General features: G+C 34.7%; 1 protein-coding gene across 12 annotated transcripts in view; it reads left to right on the top strand.

Annotated features, from left to right (window-relative positions):
* The window catches only part of CSNK1G3 (casein kinase 1 gamma 3), a 105,737-nt gene that overhangs the window by 41,316 nt on the left and 40,506 nt on the right, over positions 1-23,915 (top strand). For 4 of the 12 annotated variants that reach the window (XM_025388492.1, XM_025388495.1, XM_025388493.1 and 1 more), the window contains 4 exons: positions 808-848; positions 5,084-5,153; positions 20,120-20,268; positions 22,474-22,708. In XM_025388492.1, the coding sequence (XP_025244277.1) occupies positions 808-848; positions 5,084-5,153; positions 20,120-20,268; positions 22,474-22,708 (495 nt within the window). The remainder of the gene's footprint in view (positions 1-807; positions 849-5,083; positions 5,154-20,119; positions 20,269-22,473; positions 22,709-23,915) is intronic. The other 8 variants (XM_025388499.1, XM_025388497.1, XM_025388496.1 and 5 more) reach the window with 2 other exon arrangements.

Consider the following 23,915-nt stretch of genomic DNA (forward strand, 5'->3'; position numbering starts at 1 on the left):
TGCCACCATGCCTGGCTAATTTTTGTATTTTTAGTAGAGACAGGATTTCACCATGTTGGTCAGTCTGGTCTTGAACTCCTGACTTCGTGATCCGCCTGCCTCGGCCTCCCAACGTGTTGGGATTACAGATGTGAGCCACTGCGCCAGCCATGATCTTCTTATGCTCAGAAAATCCTTAATGTATGGATGTGATAAATATTCTTGTTTTTAGCTTGTATTTAACTCTTAAGATATTTGGGATTAATTTGGTTGTAAGGTGAGGTGCCAGTAACTATTTTTCTCCTCAAAGTGGTTAGTTTATCACAGCCAATTATCGAATGTTTTAAAATTTTATTTCAGATATTTTAAGTTTATTTAATATATTTACTGGATTAAATATGAGTCCTAGTAAGATTACATCTCATAATAACGATGGATTTAAAATGAAATGGTGGTTGGGAGAGGAATTTGGTATTCTTATATAGGAGTTCTGGTTTTGAAATTTTTTAAGCATGCATTTGACTATTGATTACTTTTAAATTGTATACAATATTCCAACAAAGTCAGAATTTTTCCATTTTTATAAGTGGGCTATTAGTATCTGTAGTGTTTGTATCACTTTCTAGTCTGAATCTAGGTGAAATACTAAATACATCATTGAGTTGATAATAAGTTTAAATATTTCCTTGTTAAGTTTTTTTGCCAAGTAGAAGCAAAAACCTATGCTTTAATTAAATGTATTATGTGTTTTTTTTCATAGTACAGTTTTATATAATGTATCTTTAAAATCAGTTACTTGCAGAATCTGATTTTTTTTTCTTTTTCAAGGGAAAAATTTATACACAAATGAATATGTGGCAATTAAGTTGGTAAGTTCCTGTTTCTTAATTTTTCTTAATTATTTCTTTGTTACTTTTTAAGTGATTAACTTACATATTTTAATTACTTTTTGTTTGCATGTTATTTGTAATTTGGATGTTTATTTGACAGTTATATGCATAGCTAATCTTTTGTTGTTAAGCTTCTAACATCATCCTGCTCTTAAAGTATATGGTAATGTGTAGGACATTTTTGTTTGTCTGTGCCACAAAAACTCAATTCCTTTACTTTGGCAGCATTATAGAACTGAATTTCTGGATCATGGCCCTATTTTTAATTTAGGGAAGGATTTTTAATTAGATAAAAATTAACAAGATTTTGCCTTCTGATTCAAACATTTTGATAAAACAAAAGTGTTCTTAGTATTCAGGATTATATTCTCTGACAACATACTTCCAGGTAGCTTCTGAAGTTTCTTTTTAAATTGTTACTTCATATATATGGCAAAGCTGGATATTGCTTGACTTTCAGGGATCCAGAAATGCTTGATGTGGTAGGTGATAGATAACAGGGAAAGCAAACTCCCGTGAAATTATTCTGAAGTCTTCAATATGCCCAGTATGACAGCTGCAAAGCAGAGAGAGATCTCTTTTGGAAAAATTGGGATCTAGGAATTATTTTTATACAACATACTTTTTCTGGTACAACTTTTCTGTCTGGTTTGCCAGCCAGGTTTCCCTGAAGTTTAGCATGGCTTGGTTTTCTCTGCCTTTCTCAACCTTGTCTGTCAATATAACCTCTGTTATTAGGGTAATGTGAAATGAATATATAAAAGAGAGACTATTAGGAGAAGAGGCAAATGGGAGGAAATAGAAAAACTCTAATATTTAATATTAAGTATCTTTTGAGTATAGATCAAGTTTTAGTGTAACAAATGTTTATTTTCACTCAAAATAAAGATGTACAGTAGGGTTGCAGTGCCATGAAGAGAGACTGGTTGGCTGACACGTGGCTTTAGACTGGGTTTTAGCTAGATGAGTCCATCTTGGTAGTAAGATCTGGTCCTTGGCTTATGAAACAAAACCTGATAAGGTTATCTCACCAGTTGTCAGCGTTTCTTAGAGGTGGATTCACAGTAATCAATTCACACTATCAAGCTCTCAGATTCAGGAAAGAGTGAATTTCTAACTAATAATGAGGTATTTTACAGGTCTAGAAAGCCCAAATTTCTTTCTATAGGCCGATGTACATAGAAAGCCAAGTTAAAATTACAGGATCCCCTCATGAGCATAAAATCAGAACAAGAGGTTGGTGAATATTAATCACAGTGGGGAGGCCTACTGTGGGATCCGCTTGCCTCGGCCTCCCAAAGTGCTGGGATTACAGGCTTGAGCCACTGTGCCCAGCCTGGACATTGTTTGAACAGGCATTGCCGACTTTCATTTCTTTGAAATTCTTCCTTTTCTCATGTTGTAGGCCAGTGGTCCTGAACCTACAACAATTCTTGTGGTGTGCAAGGATAAAAGTGTGGCAGTGTTTACAGTCTGTGCTAGTGATGCAACAGCCTGTAGAGAGCAACTCTACTCACGGGAGCGTGTGTTGTTTGTGAATGATATTTATCTGATATGTTAAGGCAGATAAGCCATCGTGTCAAAGTGGAAACCCCTGCTCTAGACTGACTTTTCGTTGTCTGTTACATTCATTAAGTGGTGATCCTTAGGTCCTATTATTTATAGATTTGGAACTTGTTCAGACCATTGATGCCTTACTAAACATTTATTATGTCATCTTTCAGCCTTCTTATATACATACCCATATATCACTTTTTAAAGTTTATTTTTGTGCTGTATCTCTGTCCTCTTAATTACTTTTCTCCCCTTTTTTAGAGAGAAAAAGCACAATGATCAGCTTTAAATGATCGTTTAAAGCACAATGATCAGCATTACATGTAATAATTATGGTTATTCATTGTTCTTTGGGGGAACTAGGAATGGTTTTGGATCTATGTTTCTAGTATTTTGGGGTTGTAGAGTGGTATCTAGTCATGTTCACCTCAAGTTCATCCAAAATATTGGAAGGACAGAAAACTTCTCACATATACCATTAAACGATAGTTTGTTACTTAGTTCATGATTTCCTTATATGTTTTTTCATTTGTATCTGTTATATCTATTTGTGCCAGATAACGTGATTTTGTTTAGACCTGCCATAAAAGTAATCACTTGAAAATCTTATGTCTGTATACCTCAGTGCTATCTGGCTTTTATACTTTGCTTGGTACAAATAAAGGCATAATTTGATAACCTGAGTTCGGAGAGCAGATTTCTGTGACTGCTTTCAGCTTCGTCATCTCTTATGAAGATTTTTTTCGTTTGTCTAATATTACCCTAGTTCAGATCAAAAGTTTGTTTCAAGATAATTTGTTAATATTACCTCAGCTACCATCCTTATATCTTGTTGTACATGAATAATGAAAATATCATCCTGGGGAAGGTGACTTTTATTATATAGTGTTAAAACTTTGCTGCTTAAGTACTGGAATCTAGTTGAAATGACTCAACTAAGTGAGATTTGGGTCTCTATTTTTATCTAAGGGGTATTAGTGATTGAATAAGTTATGTATTTAATTTCATTTGTGATTGTTTACATGGACACCGTTTTATTGCATTTTAAGGTTATGTACTTCTAGGTAGTTAACTGAATAATTATAGGTAATATAGTGCTATATATATAGAAGGCACCGTTTTAAGTACTTTATAGAAAGGTTAAGTTTTAACCCAATTTTACAGATGAGGGAACTGGAAAGTACAGAAAAGTTAAATAATTTGCTGAAAGTTACACAGTTAGAAGTAGAGGATTTAGGATTCAAACCTAGTACAATTTAGTTTCAGTGTCTATGCTCTTAACTACTGTACTATCCTGCCTCTCAAGAACTAAGCTGATTGTTTTTCTCCTGTAATAAAATTTCTAAATTTTGCAGTGGGATATTAATGTTGTTTACGTGAATTCTTTTGTTGTTGCTCATAGTTTCGTTATGATGTGTTGGTATAAAATTCTTTTTAGTTACCCTGTTTGGGATTCACATTCCTCTTGAATTGGTGGTTTGTTATCTTCATGAATTCTTGAATATTCATAGCAATAATTTATCCAATTATTGCCTCTGCTGACTTTTCTGTCTCCTTTCCTCCTGGTACTCTTATCAAATCCATACTAAACCTCACTGGATTGTCCAGGTCTCTAATCTTTTCTTCTGTTTTCCAGTATTTCTTCCTTCATGATACATTCTGTATAGTTTTTCTGTCTGCCTTACAGTTTCCAAATTCTCTCTTCTGTTATGCTAATCTGCTGGCAAAATGAGTTTTAAATTTAGTTATTGTGTTCTCTTATTTTTCAAAGTTCTATTGATTCTTTTTGAAATTTTCTCTTACCTTTATACTTTTCTGTTGGTTCTTTTTAAAATTTCCTGTTACCCTGATACAGTTTTCTGCTTCTTGTATTTTCATATTTAATATTATTTCTAATGTCTAAAACCTATGTTTCCTCTGTACATGTTGTGTGTGTGTGTATGTGGTGTGTGTGTGTGTGTGTGTGTGTATGAATCTCAAAAACATTTTATGTCGAATGATAAAAGCTGGACACAACAGAAAGCATACACTGTATATCATTTAGGTGAAATCCAGCAACAGGCAAAACTAATCCAAAGGTGGTAAGTAAAAAAGGGATGACGGAAATGCTTTATAGATTGGTGTGGTGGTTATAGGGATACATGGAGTTGATATGGATTTAACACTTATGAACTGTGTGTTTTATTGCATATGAGTTATACCTTAGGGAAAAAAATTTAAGACATTGTTGCTACTATCAACGTTTTCATATACCTATTTTTGTTCTTTCTTACTATCCTATGGCTTAAATTTAATCTAGAACCTTTATGGAAGAAATATACAGTTCAGAGGTGAATTTGGGGAACCGGAGAAATAGTAAAAGGGCCATCATTTCTCTAGTGATGAATGTTCAGAACATATTTTTCTCAGGGTCAGAGTCAAACTTAAGGGATTTTTCTGCTGCCTGATCTAATGGCTACTTAGTTTATGTACATTTGTAGCATCATTTTATTTTACATTGAACAGAAAGTTGATTTTTATATGAATCTAATCTTAGACAAAGATGCCTAGTAGACTATTACGTAATATATGGCATTGACACCAAAATTTGTAACATTTGTGTTGGGGCCTAGTGCCCTTTTAATAACTTAAATGTCTTTTTTTGTTTGTTTTTCAATTAGGAGCCCATGAAATCAAGAGCACCACAGCTACATTTGGAATACAGATTCTATAAGCAGTTAGGATCTGGAGGTAAAGTCTTGTATTAATTTTTAAATTTGAAATAAAGTGGATTGTCATGACTTTTTAGTTTCAAGGAATGTTTTTTTAAGTTTGGTTAAGAAAATCACTTCATACGGCTATGTTTATTATACATTTTCTTACTATTGTCTTAGGATCCCTTTTTAATTTTATGACAAATTTGGAGCTTTTTATGTTTCTGCTGATACAAGTAGAGAACATTTTGAAAAAATTTAATTTGAGTATATAAAATGCATACTTCTTCCATATTCTTAGTCTTTTTGGCACTATTATAGCTGTTGAAGTGGCTTATAATATAGTGGTAGGCTGAAAAATGGCCACATAGAAGATATCTGTATCATAATCCCTAGAACCTCTACATGTTACTGTATGAGAAAGACTTTGCAGGTATAATAAATTAAGGATTTTGAGATGGAGAGATTATTCTGGATTATCTAGTGGGCATTAAATGCAATTACAAGTCTTTGTAAGAGAGGCAGAGGGACATTTACGCATGCTGAAAAGGAGTAGGCATTGTGACTGGAGCAGAGCAGCCATAAGAATCTGGGAGAGGTTCTAGTACTTTTGCCTAGAGTCTCTAGAGGGAGTGTGGCCTTGCAAACACCTTGATTTTTTGGCCCAGCGAAACTGATTTCAGACTCTCACCTCCATAACTGAAAAAATAAATTTCTGTTGTTTTAAGCCACCAAATTTGTAGTAATTTGTTACAGCGACCCTAGGCAACTAATGTGGGTATGTTTTTATATAAACTCTAAATTTAAGTGAGATTATTTCATGCCACTAGAGATAATTCATGGAAAAACTTTCTATTGTATGTTACATTTTCTTTATGTTAAAAAGGTTCTCACAGCACTTTTCTGTATACTTCTATTCAATAAAGGATTTTACTTGTATAGCTTCTTGTATGATACAGGTAGGGGAATTTTGTTTCTCCAGATTTGATGAAATGGAATTTCTTCATGTATCTTTTCGTAAGCATGTTTACATTCTAGTGGATAGAGCTGTCCATTTAATACTGATACCAAATTTACATTCTGTTTTTCTAAGAGCACACTTTGCAAATGAATAGTCATTGCAGGGACAATAAGTTTTAAATTTTGTAGTAATGTGTTCATCACTACAGACTTCTTATAATACGTATTTAAGTCTGATACAGACAGGCCTCAGGGAGTTATCAGAATTATCACTGACAACTGGGATTTAAAGGCTATTGGGATAAAACTAATTATGTGTGAAACTATACATATTAGTTAAGACTAGCAAATAAGAAGTTAAGTGGGAATAAAATGAATTTATTGACTCCTGTACTTGGAAATTCAAGGAAATGACTTGATATATAAGACATTGTTCTATCCAGTGCTTCAAATACTGTCATCAACATCTCAAGTCTCTATGATACGCCTTTTGAGTATGTGTAGGCTTCACTCTCTGGTTGGCCCTTCTTAAGAGATGCTGGAGGTGGCCACCAATAACCTAGGCTTAGCAATTATGAAAACATCTCTTTCCTAAAACTTTCAGCAAAAGTTGTAGGACTAAATCTTACTGCCTTATGTCATGCTTATCCCTGATTTAATTACTATGAATTTGATTGCCTCAAGTTAGATCAAATGCTTATCTGAACTTTAGGGAAATCGAGGTGTTATATAAGGGGGATTGGATGCCAGGGTGATTAAAAAAAAAACAACACACATCTATCTAGTACAGTAGTAAAACTGTCATTTGAAGGAATAGGATTGAGTGGTTTAATTAGAAATGAGTAAGTCAGTTTAGAGTTTAGCAAGTCATTGAATTGAATAACAAATGTGTACTTTTATTATTTTAACTTTTTTCTGTTTTATATTTAAAGACTATGTCAGAAATAGTAAGACTAAAAAAGAAACATCTTTTAGGACTTCAATGCCATAGGACTGCAGTGTTGCACAACTGCAGGGACCACCATTTACAGGGTAGTCTCTATTTACTAAGGGTGCTATGCTCCTCTGTGCTCTATGGGTGTCATTTACATAGATTGAAATACAAATGGTCTTACTGAAGGTGTGCATCATGTGGCTCTGAGCTCTGACACGTGTGGGTATTTTAGAGTATTTTGTACGAGTCGTGAATTTGAGCATGTTTTTTGTGTTTTTTTTCGGTCATTTGTGAATTTTATGAAAGCATTTTTAAGTACCTTTGTGAGCTTTGTAGAGCATCAAGAGTGCTTAATTGTTTTGGAAGAACTGATGACTTTTAAACAGTTTGATTTTAGAATTCATATCTGAAAAGATTATATTTTCAGACTGCTCTTAATTATAAACGGGCTATTTAGAGTAACTCAGCCTGTAATTTTCCTATGGTTTGCTGAATTTCATTTATATAGCAATTTGTTTGTTAATATTCTCTTTAAAAATAGATTTAAGTAACATCTAGCATATATAAAGAACTTCTAAAACTCACCAACAAAAATAGACAAATAAAGGACAAATAAATTCCGCTTACATGAGGCACCTAGAATAGTCAAATTCATAGAGGCAGAAAGTAGAATGGTGTTTTCTGGGGGCTTGGGGAGAGGGCAGAAATGGGGAATTATTGTTCACTGGGTAAGAGTTTCAATATGGGATGATGAAAACATTTTGGAGATGGATGGATAGTGGTGATGGTTGTATAATAGTGTAAATGTACTTAATACCACTGAACTGTACACTTAAAGATGGTTTAAATGATAAGTTCTATGTGTATTTTACCACAAAGAAATTGAAAATGGATTTATTTAGAATTATTTAGTGAGGTATCTGTGAAAAAATACACAATTTGGTTTTGCCTGTTTGGGTTTTGGTCCTCCTATAAATCCATGCTTCTTTCTTTCTCTTTATGTAGCTTCTCTGATAATATCTCTCTTGACATTATTTAGCTTTGCATAGGATTAGAATATTGTTTTATACCATTATCACTCTCTGTGATAGCAAAAATTTAATGTATTGAATAGTCTTGTTTTGTCACATCTACTCAGTATTCATTGAGTCAAATGAAGACCTAGATTTGGGAGTCATCAGCACATAGATGGTTTTTAAAGCTAAAGAAATGGATGAGATCTCCCTGAGGAGAGTATAGAGGTTGACAAGAAAAGAATAGCAAGAACAAAGTTGTGTGGACCACTCCATTGGTTATAAATAGATTTGACTCTTAATAACAAAAATTGTGGCTGCCGTAGCTTAAACAAGTAAAGGTATGTAATGTGAGACAAATGAGTTCAGAGGTGGGCAATTGTAGGGTTGGTACAGCTGCTCAAAAGTAAGGAACCAGGCTCCTAACCTTAGTGTGTGGCTTCATCCTGCAATCCTGGATTTTTTGTAACAGTAGGGAAGGAGGAAGAAATGAAGTTACTATTTGTGTAAAGGTAACTTCCAGTTCTTTATCTCCTGCTTCCATTCTTTAAGTCTAGCTGTATATGAATATCCCTACTGAAATCAGAAATTCATATAGCTGGAATGAGTTCCCTACCTTCTTTTGCCCTTATTTTCTCAACAATTTCTCTCTCTCTTAAAAGACCTTCCTGCTTGGTCTTTTGGATTACCTGGTTCCATTAGTTCCACATCTGTTCAAGCTGAAATGTTAGCCTCCTCTGATTTTGGTGTATTGGTGTAGTAAAGTTCTGTCAATTTTGTCTCTTAAAATCTCTCTTGACTTCGTTCTCTTCCAGTCCCCATTGTCACTTTTCTTCGAATTGGGCTTCCTCTTGAATATCTCAACACCCTTTTTACCTCTACCTGCACATAGGGGCACATCATTTGGTATAAAGTCCGAATTTCTTTCTCTTTCTACTGACCTACTTTTCAGTTGCACTACACTTACTATTCCTTGAGTAGATCTTACTATTTTCACATGTCTGTATTCTTTCTGGAATATCTTTCTTTTCTAATTAATTGCTTTTTTCTTTAAGCCTTAGCTAAATATCACCTGCTTAGCAATGCGTTTTCTGACATCTTTTCCTCTCCAGAAAAGCGTCTTATTTGATCTGATATTATTTTGAATATGAAAACCTTTGAAACCTTTATTTTTCTTTTATCATATGGTAATTATTATTTGTCTATGTCTTTTCCACTGAGTTTTGAACTCTTTGAGGGCAGTGATAGTGATATGTTCATCTTTTTCTTCTTGGTAGCTGAATGATTGGCAGTTGTAGGTTCTTGGTAAATGGTTGAAAGAATAAATTCTTGAATAACAATAATAGACTGTTTTCTTTCATTAGATGTGAAGTTGGGATATATAATCTTCAAATTTCCTATAGTTTTCTAACTTCTGTGATCCTGTGATATTTTAATATTACACAAAATCATTGTATTATTAATTTTGAGTTTATTCTATTTCTGGACAAATAATACAATTTCAAATTTTTAAATTTTTAAAATTAATTTCATTTGTGTTATCCTATGATTAGGTAAATTTATTTTCTCATTTTAGACAACTAGAGATCAAAGGAAAAAATTATTGATGAGAATTTTCTAATTAATGGAAGTGGTAACCAAGGAGATATGCAGAAATTTTTATATTAAAACTTACTGAACTGTACAACTCAGCCATCTAAAATTAATCACTTTCTTGAGAAGGGTGGGCTTTAATTATTAGAATTAACTCAGTTTCTTCATTTACTTGAAAATAAAGTATATTTGAATTGTTGATATTTCATGAAAATGCATAGAACATATTTGAAATTTATGGGAAAATTGTTTTTGAAGATCTGTGATTCTGAGTAACACTTCTTAATTTTTTTTGACATTAGTTTAAATAGGCTACATTAGGAGAAACTGCAATTAATGTATTCCTTGGAACATCTTAATTAGCTGATATTTTTAATCATAGGAAATAAAACCTTTTTTCTGTCATAAATTACTACTTATCAGGGGAAGTTAATGAACTTTTTCTCTGTCATAAATTACCATTCTTGGCAAATCTCTAACTATGGAAATGATATTAAAAATACTGTTTGACACCATGCATATGTTAAATCATTTCTCAAGTGGCTTGACTTGTTGAGATTCCTTGTACTATGTAGTTCTAAGCAATAATTTGATGGTAGCCACAGGTGCTGTTACTAAAATTATAACTCTTTATAAAAATGTTGCCTTTTGAAAGGTGTTTGAAAAGCCCCCTCGTTCTTCTTTATGCTGATCCTTCTGCCTTCTTGATTTGTGCCTTGTTATAAAGTCTGGATTTATGTACTCCCTACATTTTTTACTCTGGTTTATAGATACCTACATTTTCACTTTCAAGACAATTTAGTTCCATCTGCTGGTTAAATGAACGTTGGTGATTTTGTAATGCATGGAAATTTTATTGTACTGTTCACTTTTGAGAAGTATTATGGGTAATAGTATAAACTTTGTTAAAAGTTGTAGGTGTAAACCATTCAGTAGTATCTAAAACTGATTTAATTCACAGTTACCAGATCAAGTTTCTCAGACCATGTTTTAGGTAAGACATTCAAAAAATTCTGCTCTACGTATATTATAAGCTGTTGTTTGGTAAAATTGAAAAGAAGTACTGTAAAAAGCATGAAAGTTCAGTGAATAAATACTTAGAATATTACTGTATTTTGATATTAACAAAAATAATGAAAATATGATATGAGTGGGTTAGTCAGTAGTGTAAACTTAATCTCAGCCCAGATAACCAACAGTTTATGTAGCATATTCTTAGAATTCCTTTTTCTATCATAGCTAAATTGCTTTTAGAAGAAGTCTTTAAAAATATGTAATACTTCTGATTCTTTAAAGAGGTCTCTCTGTATGGAAATTTCTACAGGTTTTGCATTGCTAAACATTTATTTATATGTGAATATATACTTACATTGGTACTACCATCATAGTAGATGGAAGTGTACATTTTTTTTCTGTTAAAGTTGTAGTTTATGGAGAAATGGGTACATTTGAAGAATGTTATGCATTATCAGTAAGAAAGAGGTGTTACCTGATAGTGGTTTTAGTTTGGTTTATATGGTGCAGGTGTTAGTGTGGTTGTGTGTGGTGTGAATACTATAGTATTTTCAGTGATTAAGCACATAGGAATCTTAAACAAAAAGCAAACCATACTTTTGAATAGGGTATTACTAAATACACATAATTTTTGTAATTCCTCCTGCAGTAGTAAAAAGATAGAAAGTATAAAACCATGAAAAATTACGAAAATTTCATATTTAGTTTTGCTTTAAGTGTTATATAACGCATTGTAAGAATAAAAGATTTGTAAGCTTGTAGCATAGGGACTGGGGGGGGGGGGAAGAATCATAGAGTCCATTTTTTCCTTAAATTTTATAGGCCCAAATTGGATAACAACTTAAATTCTTTTCAGTTTTTGCAACGGATAAATTTTTGTTTGTCGGTGGTGTTATTTTTTAAATGTTGTTTGAATGTTAGAATATTTTCTACATGTGTAAATTAAATCATCACAGAAAGGACTGTTGCTCTTTTTTACAGTGGGCTAACTTGATTCCTTTTATTTGGGGTTAACTGATAGAATTTTACTACTACAGGCAGATATTGTGGTCTTTTAATGGAAGGACTGTTACCAAGTCTATAACTCAGTACACCTGTTGGTTCATAGTAGCGCTTACTATTCAGCTAAGACAGCACTTCTTAAACTTCTGGGTCTTGGGATTCTTTTATGCTCTTACCCTTTTTGAGTATGTCAGAGCACTTTTGTTGTTGTGGGTCTTAGCTATTGATATTTACCATATTAGAAATTAACACAGAAATATAAAAATGTTGCTATATTTGTTTAAAATAAAAATAATAATTGAGACATTTTAAAATCAAGGCAATTTTGTTGATATACTTTCCAAAATAAAGACAGTGAGAAAAGTAACATCGTTTTACAGATTTTGCAAATCTCTTTTAATGTCTGGCTTAATAGTAAACAGCTAGATTCCCATATCTTCTGCATTTAGTATATTGTGATAACACAAGTCCCATAGTCTCTGGAATGAGAGTGAAAAAAAATATTTGTGTTATTACAAAATAATTCTGATATTTCTGACTTCCTGCAAGGGTCTCACGGAGCACCCCTGTCCTCAGGAGCTTCAGGCCACATGTTGAAAACTGTTGACCTAGGAGTATAAGCATTTGTGCTAAAGGTTAAGAATGCCTTAATGCAAAATTACCTTAAAAAAAGATAGGGTAATACTGTGTGATAATTCTGTACTTAGCATTTCTAGCCACGATTTAGGTTTTCTTAATCAGAGCTGTTTAAATTAAATCAGGAAGTTTAAATTTCCTAATAAGTTTGTTAGTACTTTTGTTCTAATTCTTCCTATTTGTGTTAGGCTGTTCTTGTGTTGCTATAAAGAAATGCTGGAGTCTGGGTAATTTATAAGAAAAGAAGTTTAATTGGCTTATGGTTCTGTAGGCTGTATAGGAAACATGGTGCCAGGCATCTGTTCAGGTAAGGCCTCAGGAAGCTTACAGTCATGGCAGAAGGCAAAGGGGAAGCCAGCTTATCACGTGGAGAGAGTGGGAGCGAGAGAGAGAGAGAGAGAAAGTGAGGGGGAGGTATCACACACTTTTAAACCAAATCTCATAAGAACTCACAATCATGAGAACAGCACAAACCCATGAGGGATCTGCCCCACTAACCCAGTTAACTCCCATCAGGCCGCACCTTTAACTCTGAGGGTTATAACTCAACGTAAGATTTAGAGGGTACAACATCCAAACTGTATCAGTATTTTTACATTTTACATGAAGAATTCTAGACCTGAAAATGGATCATGATACTACTGTGAAATGGATCATGATATTATTTCCTTAATGGTCTACTTAACTTACCTGTTAGGAGCTGAAGTATTTAAAAACTTGACACAAAGTACCAAGCAGTCTTTAATAGTTCCTATTTATTACTGTTGTGTGACTTAATTTTGTTTTGTCACTTAAAAGGAACACTAACATATTAAATGAGATATTTAATGAAGTGAATTTTTGGGGAGTGAGGGTGAGATTATATTTTCAGATATGTGAATTTTGTATTCATACTCCTTGAGCTTTTGGGAAAAATAAACTTCTCTTGAAAAGTAAAGATACTGGAGATTATCAGACCTAACTTTCATGAATTCACAGCGGATAGCTTTTTATATTAGTCTGAAATAAAAATAATTTTAGAACCACTGAAATGGGTGGAGTAAGAGTTTATAATTGAAAATTCGCTAGGTATAAGAACAAACCTTCTTTCTGAGCCTCTCGTGCCCTCTTTTTCCTTACCTCTCTCATTTCTAAAAAATCTCTACCTTGTGATACAACCTACCATTTACGTTGCCGTGGTGGTTTTGGTTTGTTTTTGCTTAGGGTGTACCCTGCCTCAACCTCTATTTGTTAGTTGCAGTTCTTCCTAACTCTTAAAAATTTAAGTTGTTTGCTCAGTGATTTAAAAAAAAAAAAAAAAAAACTGTCCAGACTTGTTCTGGGAAATAAAATTATAGTTTGATGTAAATATCATTTTAAGTCTGTCTTTGTGGTCCTAGAAAAAAGAAAGCGTTTTTTTTTCCTGATTGCAAAAATAGCATACATTCATAATAAAAATTAGGAAAAGTTTTTTTTAAAAAAAGTGAAAGTAGAAATCACCAGTGCTTCCAGTAATCTGTTAGCTTTCTGCTTTTTTCTTGTATTATCTTTTCTATTCATATGTATGTTTAATGACTGTATTAGTCCGTTTTCTTGCTGCTGATAAAGACATACCCAAGATGGGGCAATTTACAAAAGAAAGAGGTTTATTAGACTTACAGTTCCATGTGGCTGGGGAGGCCTCACAATCATGGCGGAAGGTGAAAGGCACATCTCACTGGCAGACAAGAGCTTGTGCAGGCAAACTCCCGTTTTTAAAGCCTTCAGATCTTGTGAGACTCATTCACTATTACAAGACCGGTACAGGAAAGACCCAATCCCATAATTCAGTCACCTCCCACTGGGTTCCCATGACATGTGGAATTGTGGGAGTTACGATTCCAGATGAGACTTGGGTGGGGTCACAGCCAACCATATCAATGACTCATTAGAAATATTTTAAGGCCAGGCATGGTGACTCACGCCTGTAATCCCAGCACTTTGGGAGGCCGAGGTGGGTGGATCACTTGAGGTTTGGAGTTTGAGACCATCCTGGCCAACATAGGGAAACCCTGTCTCTACTAAAAATACAGTAAAAATATTAGCTGGGCGTGGTGGCAGGTGCTTACAATCCCAGCTATTTTTGGGAGGCTGAGGCAGGAGAATCCCTTGAACTGGGAAGCGGAGGTTGTGGTGAGCTGAGATTGCACCACTGTATTCCAGTCTGGGCAATACAGTGAGACTCCATTTAAAAAAAAATTTTTTTTAAAGTAATACATGGTTTAAAACAACAAAAATTTTAATCAGTATTATAAGAAGTAATAAAAGTTTGTCTTTTACAGTTATCTCCAAAGATAGTTGAAGGCTGTATTATATTCCATAGAATGGGTATGACATATTAGGTTGGTGCAAACATAATTGCAGTTTCGGGCTAAGAATTTTAAGTCATTATGACTGGTCTCAAGCACATCTTTATTAATCAAAATAGGAACCATTACAGTCAACACATTTTTTGCCAACAAGAAATAAGTTTGTTTGTTCATGTAGCGTAAAAATTGGTGCTTTGGGATTTGATGAACTCTTAGAAAGCATTTTTACTGCATCTTGCTGGTTGTGGAAACGTTTTCCCTGCAAAAAGTTGTCAAGATGCTTGAAGAAGTAGTAGTTGGTTGGCGAGAGGTCAGGTGAATATGGCAGTTGAGGCAAAACTTTATAGCCCATTGAAGCATTTGTTGTGCAGTATGTGGTTGGTGTTGTGATGGAGAAGAATTGCGTCCTTTCTGTTGTCCAATGCCAGCTGCAGGCATTGCAGTTTTCGGTGCATCTCATTGATTTGCTGAGCGTACTTCTCAGATGTAATGGTTTCGCTGGGATTCAGAAAGCTGTAGTGGATCAGTCCAGCAGCCGACCACCAAACGCGACTATGACCTTTTTTCGGTGCAAGTTTGGCTCTGGGAAGTGCTTTGGAGCTTCTTCTCGGTCCATCCACTGGGCTGGTTGTCACTGGTTGTCATATAAAATCCATTCTTTGTCTCACGTCACAATACGATTGAGAAATGGTTCATTGTTGTGTGAAGTAAGAGAAGATGACACTTCAAAATGATGTTTTCAAAAAAAATTTTTGCTCAGCTCATGAGGCACCCACTAATTGAGCTTTTTCACCTTTCCAACTTGCTTCAAATGCTGAACAACCATAGAAAGGTCGACGATGAGTTCTTTGGCAACTTCTTATATAGTTGTAAGAGGATCAGCTTTGATGATTGCCCTCAGTTGGTCATTGTCAGCTTCTGATGGCCAACCACTGTGCTCCTCATCTTCAAGGCTCTTGTCTCCTTTGTAAAACTTCTTGAACCATCACTATACTGTATGTTTGTTAGCAGTTCGTGGGGCAAATGCATTGTTGATGTTGCATGTTGTTTCCACTGCCTTACGACCCATTTTTGAACTCAAATAAGAAAATCACTCAAATTTGCTTTTTGTCTAACATTTCCGTAGTCTAAAATAAATTTTAAGCAGACAACAAGTAATGTCATTAGCAAAAATAATAAAATGAGAAACACGCATTAAAATGATGTATAACATGACCACATTTAATAATGTATTTCAATATCAAACGGCAAATTCCAACAATGTAAAAACTGCAATTACATTTGCACCAAGCTAATACTTTGTTTAATTAGCATAGAATTGGTGGATTTTTAGGTAGCTGCCAGTTCTTTTTGTAACTGTAACAAACAGTGAAGCTTGAACATCATTATATGCATACTTATGCTTACTTTGAAAAGGATAGGGTAATTTTCCGCCAAAAGCAAAAGGATAGGGTAATTTACCTCCAAAAATGTACTACTTTCTCTTCTCATCAGTGTTTTAACCCACAGCTGTCAGTCTTGACTAATTTTAAATTATGAATATGCCTTTGAAACTAAACCAAAATTTGACAAGTAGTCATTTCTTAAAGGTCAGTTACAATGTAGAGTATAGAAATCATACCAAAAAACCTTTTCTGCTCTCATTCATTAAAATCCATTGTAGTTTGAATGAACCATTTACCCATGTGTGATTTTGTAACTACATACATTATCTTTTGGAGGACACTGGTTCATTGGGTTATGCATGTATTTCAAATACTAACACATTTCACTACCCAACATTAAATCATAATAGCTAATATCACCATAGTTCCATCAAAACAAGTTTTTAAGTATTGGAAAACTGTCAAGGTCATCATAGCATATAAAAATTTTTACAAAATTCGAATTGCTTGAAAGCTTTAATTTTATTATTGGTAATAAATGTCAGGTTTTCTTGAAGTAAGAGTCTCTTCATTCATTCTTGAGAATGCTTTTTATTTATTTATTTTGCTTCATTGTACTCTTGAATAGCAAAGTTAAAAGTGAAATGTTCTTGATTTGCTCTTAGTCGTTAATGGAAAGCATTCCATCTTTCACCATTAAATGTGATGTTAGCTGGTAGTTTTTCCTGTATTCCCTTTATCAGATTTAGAAACCTTCTATTCCAAATTTTTGAGTGTTATATCAAATGCTTTCTTAGCACCCATTAAGATGGTCTTATGGTTTTTGCTATTTCTTCTGTTATTATGGTGAATTATATTGGTGGATTTTTAAATATTAACCCAACTTTGTATTCCTGGATTAAAGCATTCTTAGCATGGTCTCTCATTCACTTACATATCTGTAATGCCCAACCCAGTCCCATAAAGTTATAGTATATGTTCAGTAAGTATTTGTTCAATTAATTAAGACAGTGAAATTCCTTAAATGGTTTTCCTGTTTTGGAAACTGTTGAAAAAAACAGTCATTTTATAAACCAAAATACACTGCTGTCTGTCGTACTCAGAAGTCATTTCTCAACAACGTTAACTATTGGGAATATAGATGGTGATTCAGAAGGAAGTAGAGAACCTTTTGACAGTCCTTTTTTTTTTCTTTTTGAGATGGAGTCTTGCTGTGTCAGCCAGGCTGGAGTGCAGTGGAGCAATCTTGACTCATTGCAACCTCCACCTCCTGGGTTCAAGCAGTTCTCCTGCCTCAGCCTCCCAAGTAGCTGGCATTACAGACGCGCGCCACCATGCCCGGCCGTTTTGTATTTTTAGTAGAGACAGGGTTTCACCACGTGGGCCAGGCTGGTTTCAAACTTCTGACCTCAAATGATCTACCCACCTCAGCCTCCCAAAGTGCTGGGATTACAGGCATGAGCCACCGCCCCCAGCCGACAGTCCTTTCATTGAAGAAGTTCAAAACCTTTTTATTTTTACATTTTGTATATAGTTCTACCAAGTTTTGATCTAGTTTCCATACACCCTGCATATCAGAAGTAACAAACTGGAGTGGAATAAGTTATTAGACATTGTTAAATTGAGAGGATGTAAATTAATAACTTTCAGTGGCAGAGAGGGGGAAAAAGCATTATGGAAAGAATTTTAAAAGCTTAGTAGCTGAGAGCCGTTTGTAAATCTTAATTGCATCTCCAGCCTCTTAATGTATATAGCATTGTAAAAGCAGGATTTTAGAGTTGGAATAAACTTAACAAGCCTCTCATTCCCTGTTTCTGAACCTTTTCTCTGCCTTTACACATGTGAGGGGTACATATGACAAATACATATAAGAGTGGCTGTGGTAGGAGTGGCTTTGATACCTAGTAGCAGGAGGAGATGGGACAAGCATGTGTGATGTGTGTGTGTTTGCAGGGGGTCCTGATATATACATATTGGGGTGTATCAGAATCTCCGTTTCTGGGGAGGGCACCATGTATGCAGTTTGAATTTGTATCCATTCCTGCTATGATTACACTATCTCTTTTTTTTTTTTTTTTTTTTTTTGGAGAAAGAATCTTGCTCTGTCACCCAGGCTGGAGTGCAGTGGCGTGATCTTGGCTCACTGCAACCTCCACCTCCTGGGTTCAAGCGATCCTCCTGCTTCAGCCTCCCGAGAAGCTGGCACTACAGTGATTACACTAGCTTACATTCCCACCTGTAGATGTTCTGCTGCCTCACTCATATTCATATCCAAGAAATACTTGTCTTATCCAAATCACTAATATTATTATAGATTAGTAAACTGAGGCCCACTTGAGAGACTGAATGACAAGCTAGCCACACAGCTGATGAATATTAGGTTAGACACTAAGAATGTAGTTGTCTTGATTTTTAGTTCATTGTTTTCTGTTCTGTCCTGCAATAATTTATATTCAAAATAATAGGGTAAATAATAAGAATGTTATATTTAAAAAAACTTTTTATTAAAAAGAATGAGAAGTTTTCATTAGATTTGTTTTCTCTTTCAATATATTGAAAAAAATCACTTGGAAGTAAAACTGAGACTTTTTTCATGCTAATAGATAAATGCAGTGTTAAGTTTCAAACTAAATAATAGAGAGGGAGACTGTCTAAAAGAAAATGATAGTTATTTAGGAGTGGGCATTACAGTGGGAATACACGTGAGTATATTCAGGGAGGTAAAGGAAGACAAAAATTTTTAAAGGAAAAATGAGGAGGGTCACGTAAGTTGTTTTGAGAGATTATCCTTGGCTACAAGGATCATTAACAAGAATGGCATCAGTCCATGGTTGGACAGGCAGTTCCTGGGCAGATGTCCTCACAGAGTAATTTTTTGTAAGGTTGTGGTGGCTTTTGTTCCAGGTTGTGGTTTTTGCAGTCTTTTGTGATAGTTCTTGTTATCAGGCATATATATGTGTGAGAACCCTCCCTTCATCTCCTTCCCTAGCTCTGTTTGTCAGGGTTTTAATACAAGTGACTCCGTTTTGATTCTGACAACTTCCATATAAAGTAAATTGATCACTTATATTTCAGTTTATTGGGAATCTGTTAGTTCTGAAAATAAAATACAGATGACTTCTGGGCATTCAGACTTCATATTTGGAGTTTGTATTATTCTATATAGCTTCATAATGAATTATTACTAGCTCTTACTGGCTTAAAATGAAAGACTTTACTATCTCACAATTTCTGTGGGTCAGGAATACACCCATGGCTTAGCTGGGTCTTCTGTTTAGAGTCTTACCATGTGGAAATTAAGGTGTAAGCCTGGACTACAATCTTACATGAGCCTCAGTACTCTCTTCCAAGTTCACTGGTTCTTTTCAGAATTCAGTTCCTCATGGCAATAGAACTGTGGCCCTTACTTCCTCGAGGATTCCTATCTGGCATGTGGCTCGCTCCACAGCATGGTGGTTTGCTACTTTAAGGCCAGCAGGAGAGTTTCTCTGCTGTTTCCAATATCTCTGACTTCTAGGCCATCTTTTTAAAGGCTCACCTGAATAGGTCAGGTCCACCAGGATTCTCTTCCTTTTGATCAACTTACAGTCAACTGATAGGAGCCTTGATTACATCTGCCATATAAGTTAGCCTGGTCACAATAGTGAGATCCTAGGAATCCTGCCCACTTTCAAGGGGAGGCGTTTATACAAGGTGTATAAACCAGAGGATGGGAATCTTGACAGTGGTGATCTTAGCAGTATGCCTACCACAGGGTTATTAAAGCCAGTAGCGACTCTCTTGTTCAGTAGAACTGGAATCTTTTAACTGTGTGCTAAGCGTTTCTCCAGGCTATGGAAATATAAAGCTAAAAAGCCCAGCTTTTGTCCAGTAGTAAGGTGGTAGAGAGAAAGAATGAAGTACTGTTTATGATGTAATTCAGTCATGCAGCTGCAATAGAGGTGTATCCAGGCTACAGTGTGAACATCAAAGAGAAGGTATTGGGAGGTGGGGAGGTTTGGTCAGGAAAAGTTATGTATTTGGAAAAAGTGATAGTACTGCTTTAGTTCTTGAAACTAAATTTTAAAACCAGTTTTTAAGAGGAAAACCTTAGTATTTAAGATGATGAAATTATTAAATGAGTATTTCTTTTCCCCCAGATGGTATACCTCAAGTTTACTATTTCGGCCCTTGTGGTAAATACAATGCTATGGTGCTGGAACTACTTGGACCTAGTTTGGAAGACTTGTTTGACTTGTGTGACAGAACATTTTCTCTTAAAACAGTTCTCATGATAGCTATACAACTGGTAAGTAAAATAGGGTATTTGAAGTTGTTTGAACGATTACATGGTTGTTGGTCACAAATTCATATTAAAAGTTTAAAGTTCTGTGATATTGTCTTACAGAGCATTTGACCTAATACAAATGTTTCTACTTTTCATCCTGTCTTTCTGGGATCCATGTAACTTAAAATAACTGAGTCAAGTATATTTTATTTGTATGAAAACTAATATAATAATTGCTTTAAGATCAAAATGCTCAGTTTGATAATTAAGTTGTCACTAGCCATTTCTTCATATAAAAGATGAATACTTCAAAAGAGAACCTCAGAAACATAGATTTTTTTTTCTTTTTTTTTTTTCTTTTTGAGATAGAGTCTTGCTTTGTTGCCCAGGCTGGAGAGCAGTGGTGAGATCTCGGCTTACTGTAACCTCTGCCTCCCAGGTTCAAGCTATTCTCCCGCCTCAGCCTCCTGAGTAGCTGGGACTACAGGTGCATGCCACCACACCCAGCCAATTTTTTGTATTTTTTGTAGAGATGGGGTTTCACCATGTTAGTCAGGATGGTCTCGATCTGACCTTGTAATCCACCTGCCTTGGCCTTCCAAAGTGCTGGGATTATAGGCGTGAGCCACCATACCCGGCCAGAAACATGGATTCTTAATTTTGGTAATAGACTTTATGACCTGGAAAAACAAGCAGCAAACTAATGAATTAGAGAGTCTTGATAAACTACTTAGACTTCAGGGAATCCATTGGATAACAATTAGAGAATGTTTTAGGGCAGTTTTGAAATAAATGCCAACAGAAGTGTGCTGCAGAAGTCTTAAAATTGTTTTTATTCATTGACTCATTAATTCTACTTCTACAAATTTGTCCTGTGGATGTTTTCACAGGTGCTTAAAGCTTTATATGAAAGGATGGTTATAATAAAAATATGAGAAGCAACCCAAGTGTACAGAAATAACAGGGTTAGTTGAATAAATTAATAGCCAGAGGAAAATATGCAGCTATTAAAAAGTGCGCATTAAAGATTGTTTCATAGGCTAAGTGTGGTGGCTTGTGCCTATAATTCCAGTGCTTTGGGAGGCTGAGGCTAGAGGATCACTTGAGCCCAGGAGTTCAAGATCAATCTGGGCAACTTAGTGTGACTCCATCTCTACAAAAAATTAAAAAAAAAAAAAAAAAAAAAAAAAGCCGAGTGTGGTGGTGTGCTTGTGTAGTCCCAGCTGCTGAGGAGGTTGAGGCAGGAGGATTGCTTGAACCCAGAGGTTGAAGGTTGAAGCTGCAGCGAGCTATGCATTCCAGCCTGGGTGGCAGAGTGTGGGATCCTGTCCTCTCCTCCCCCCACCCCGCCCCGCCCACCACACACCAAACACCAAAAAACCAAACAACTCCCCCAAACAAAACAAAGAATATTTCATGACCTTGAAAATGCTCATATCATTAAGAATCTATAGACATAGAATACTGTATATTGTATGCTGCAAAGTTTGTTAAGCAAACGAAAATGACCTGTGTAACCATATGTTTACATTGCATTGTTAACCATGATTATCACTAAGTGAAGCAGTTTTATTTTCTTATTTGTAATACTCTGTTTTATGACAGTTTGTCCAATGAACATTGAGAATTTGTAAAATAATTAATAAAAATGAGCTATATTATTAATATTAGAGTTGGATTCCAGACTTTTCTAGCTTTAAGATCTTTCTAACTTTAAGATTAATCATTTTTAAATGTTTAATACCTAGGAAAAAGTAAGGGAAACATGTTATGAAAAAGAAAAAGATACTGAATAGTGCTGTTGTTTTTATACTTGTAAAAGTTGCTTGGTTATTGAATTGATAAGGAAGACTATATTGCAACGTTTTGCGTATGTCTGCTTATACTTTTGAGTTCAAGGTCTTGTATCAATATGACTTTTTGATTTTATGAAGTAGCATCCTCTGAAAGTGTTGATTGAATCAGACTTACTGATATGAAAGGAATTCATAAAATTCAAATACTCTTGTTTAGCAGTGACCATAATAGTAAAGGCAAAGATTTTAAATTGTAATTTGCTATATGTATTTGAAGAACGATGGGCTGACATCATTTTACTTTTAAAGGGTTGAAACAATTTCTGATTTATTTCTTTTGTATGTTTTCATTCTGTCTTGCCTTTATCATACTTGCTTAGGCTAGTCAAAGCCCAAAATGAAACTTCTCTTCTTTTTTTCTTAAACTAAGATTTCTCGCATGGAATATGTCCATTCAAAGAACTTGATATACAGAGATGTAAAACCTGAGAACTTCTTAATAGGACGACCAGGAAACAAAACCCAGCAAGTTATTCACATTATAGATTTTGGTTTGGCAAAGGAATATATTGATCCAGAGACAAAGAAACACATACCATACAGAGAACACAAGAGCCTTACAGGAACAGCTAGATATATGAGCATAAACACACATTTAGGAAAAGGTATGTGTACCTTTCGTAAGTATGGAAGTTTGAATTCAGCAGCTATGCTAACACTGTGCGTTTTTATTTGTTATGGTTCAGTTTTTGCAGATTACAATAGCTTTTATTATAATTTTCACTTATCAGATCTACCTAGAGTTTACTTTCACTTATATTTTAATAAAACGCTTTGAAAGTAAGTTACTATAGAGTAAATGAGTGACAGCTATCTTTACATTCACTGTATTTTTTGTATTTATATAACTTGAAGTGTGCATCTTTGATACAGTTATGGGGATTCTTTTAATTATTTCTCTTACAAAATATGAGAGAATACCAAATTTTAACTGAATTTAATGCATGTGGAAATATTGGATTGAGACTGTAGCTCTCCAGTATGGCTAGCCACAGAAATAGCAACTAGCAACTAGCCTAATAAGTACATGACCTTAGAGGTGGGCAGAGCTGGCTTACCTGTATGCTAACTGTGACTTCGGACAAGTTTAACCGTTTTAAGGGGTTTCTTATTGGTAAAAAGAGTAAAACAATATCAACTTCGCAGGATTTTTTTATAGCATTCCTCCTTCACCCAGGTTCATATTTATCATATCCCTTAAATCATTTTCATCTGAAACAGTTCCTCAGTCGTTCTTTATGGCTCATGACCTTAATATTTTTTAGGAGCTCAGGCTATTTTATAGGATATCTCCAATTTGGGTCTGTTATTTCTTTTTGACTAGATTTGGGTAGGCATTTTGAGCACAAATATCACAGAAGTAATGTGTTCTTAGTGCATCAGTTTGGGATTGCTTGCTTGGGTGATATCTGCCAAATTTCTCTACTGAAAAGTTTCTTGTAGTTAGATTTTGGGATTATGTAAACATGTTCATCATCAGATTTTTACCCTCTAGATTTAGCATCCATTGATTTTCTAATTCTATTATTTCTAATGTTTATATTTCCTTATTTGTCAGTTGATATTCTAATGTAAGCAGAAGCCTTCCCTTGTCCCCCAGTTATTGACTTACGTCTATATGAACTTATTAATTCTTACCTTATTGAATGTAATGTATTGAATGCGTTATTATTTATTTTGATAGCCAAAGGGTTCCAGATGTGGCCACTGGTTGCCCCTTCAAGCTGGCTTCTCTGTCCTTTTGACATGTTCTCATGAATCTTTGAGTTCTTTCTTTCTGGTACAGCAAGTTCTTATAAATAAACTCATCTT

This window comes from Theropithecus gelada, chromosome 6, assembly GCF_003255815.1.
Source record: "Theropithecus gelada isolate Dixy chromosome 6, Tgel_1.0, whole genome shotgun sequence".
In the NCBI taxonomy this organism is placed as follows: Eukaryota; Metazoa; Chordata; class Mammalia; order Primates; family Cercopithecidae; genus Theropithecus; species Theropithecus gelada.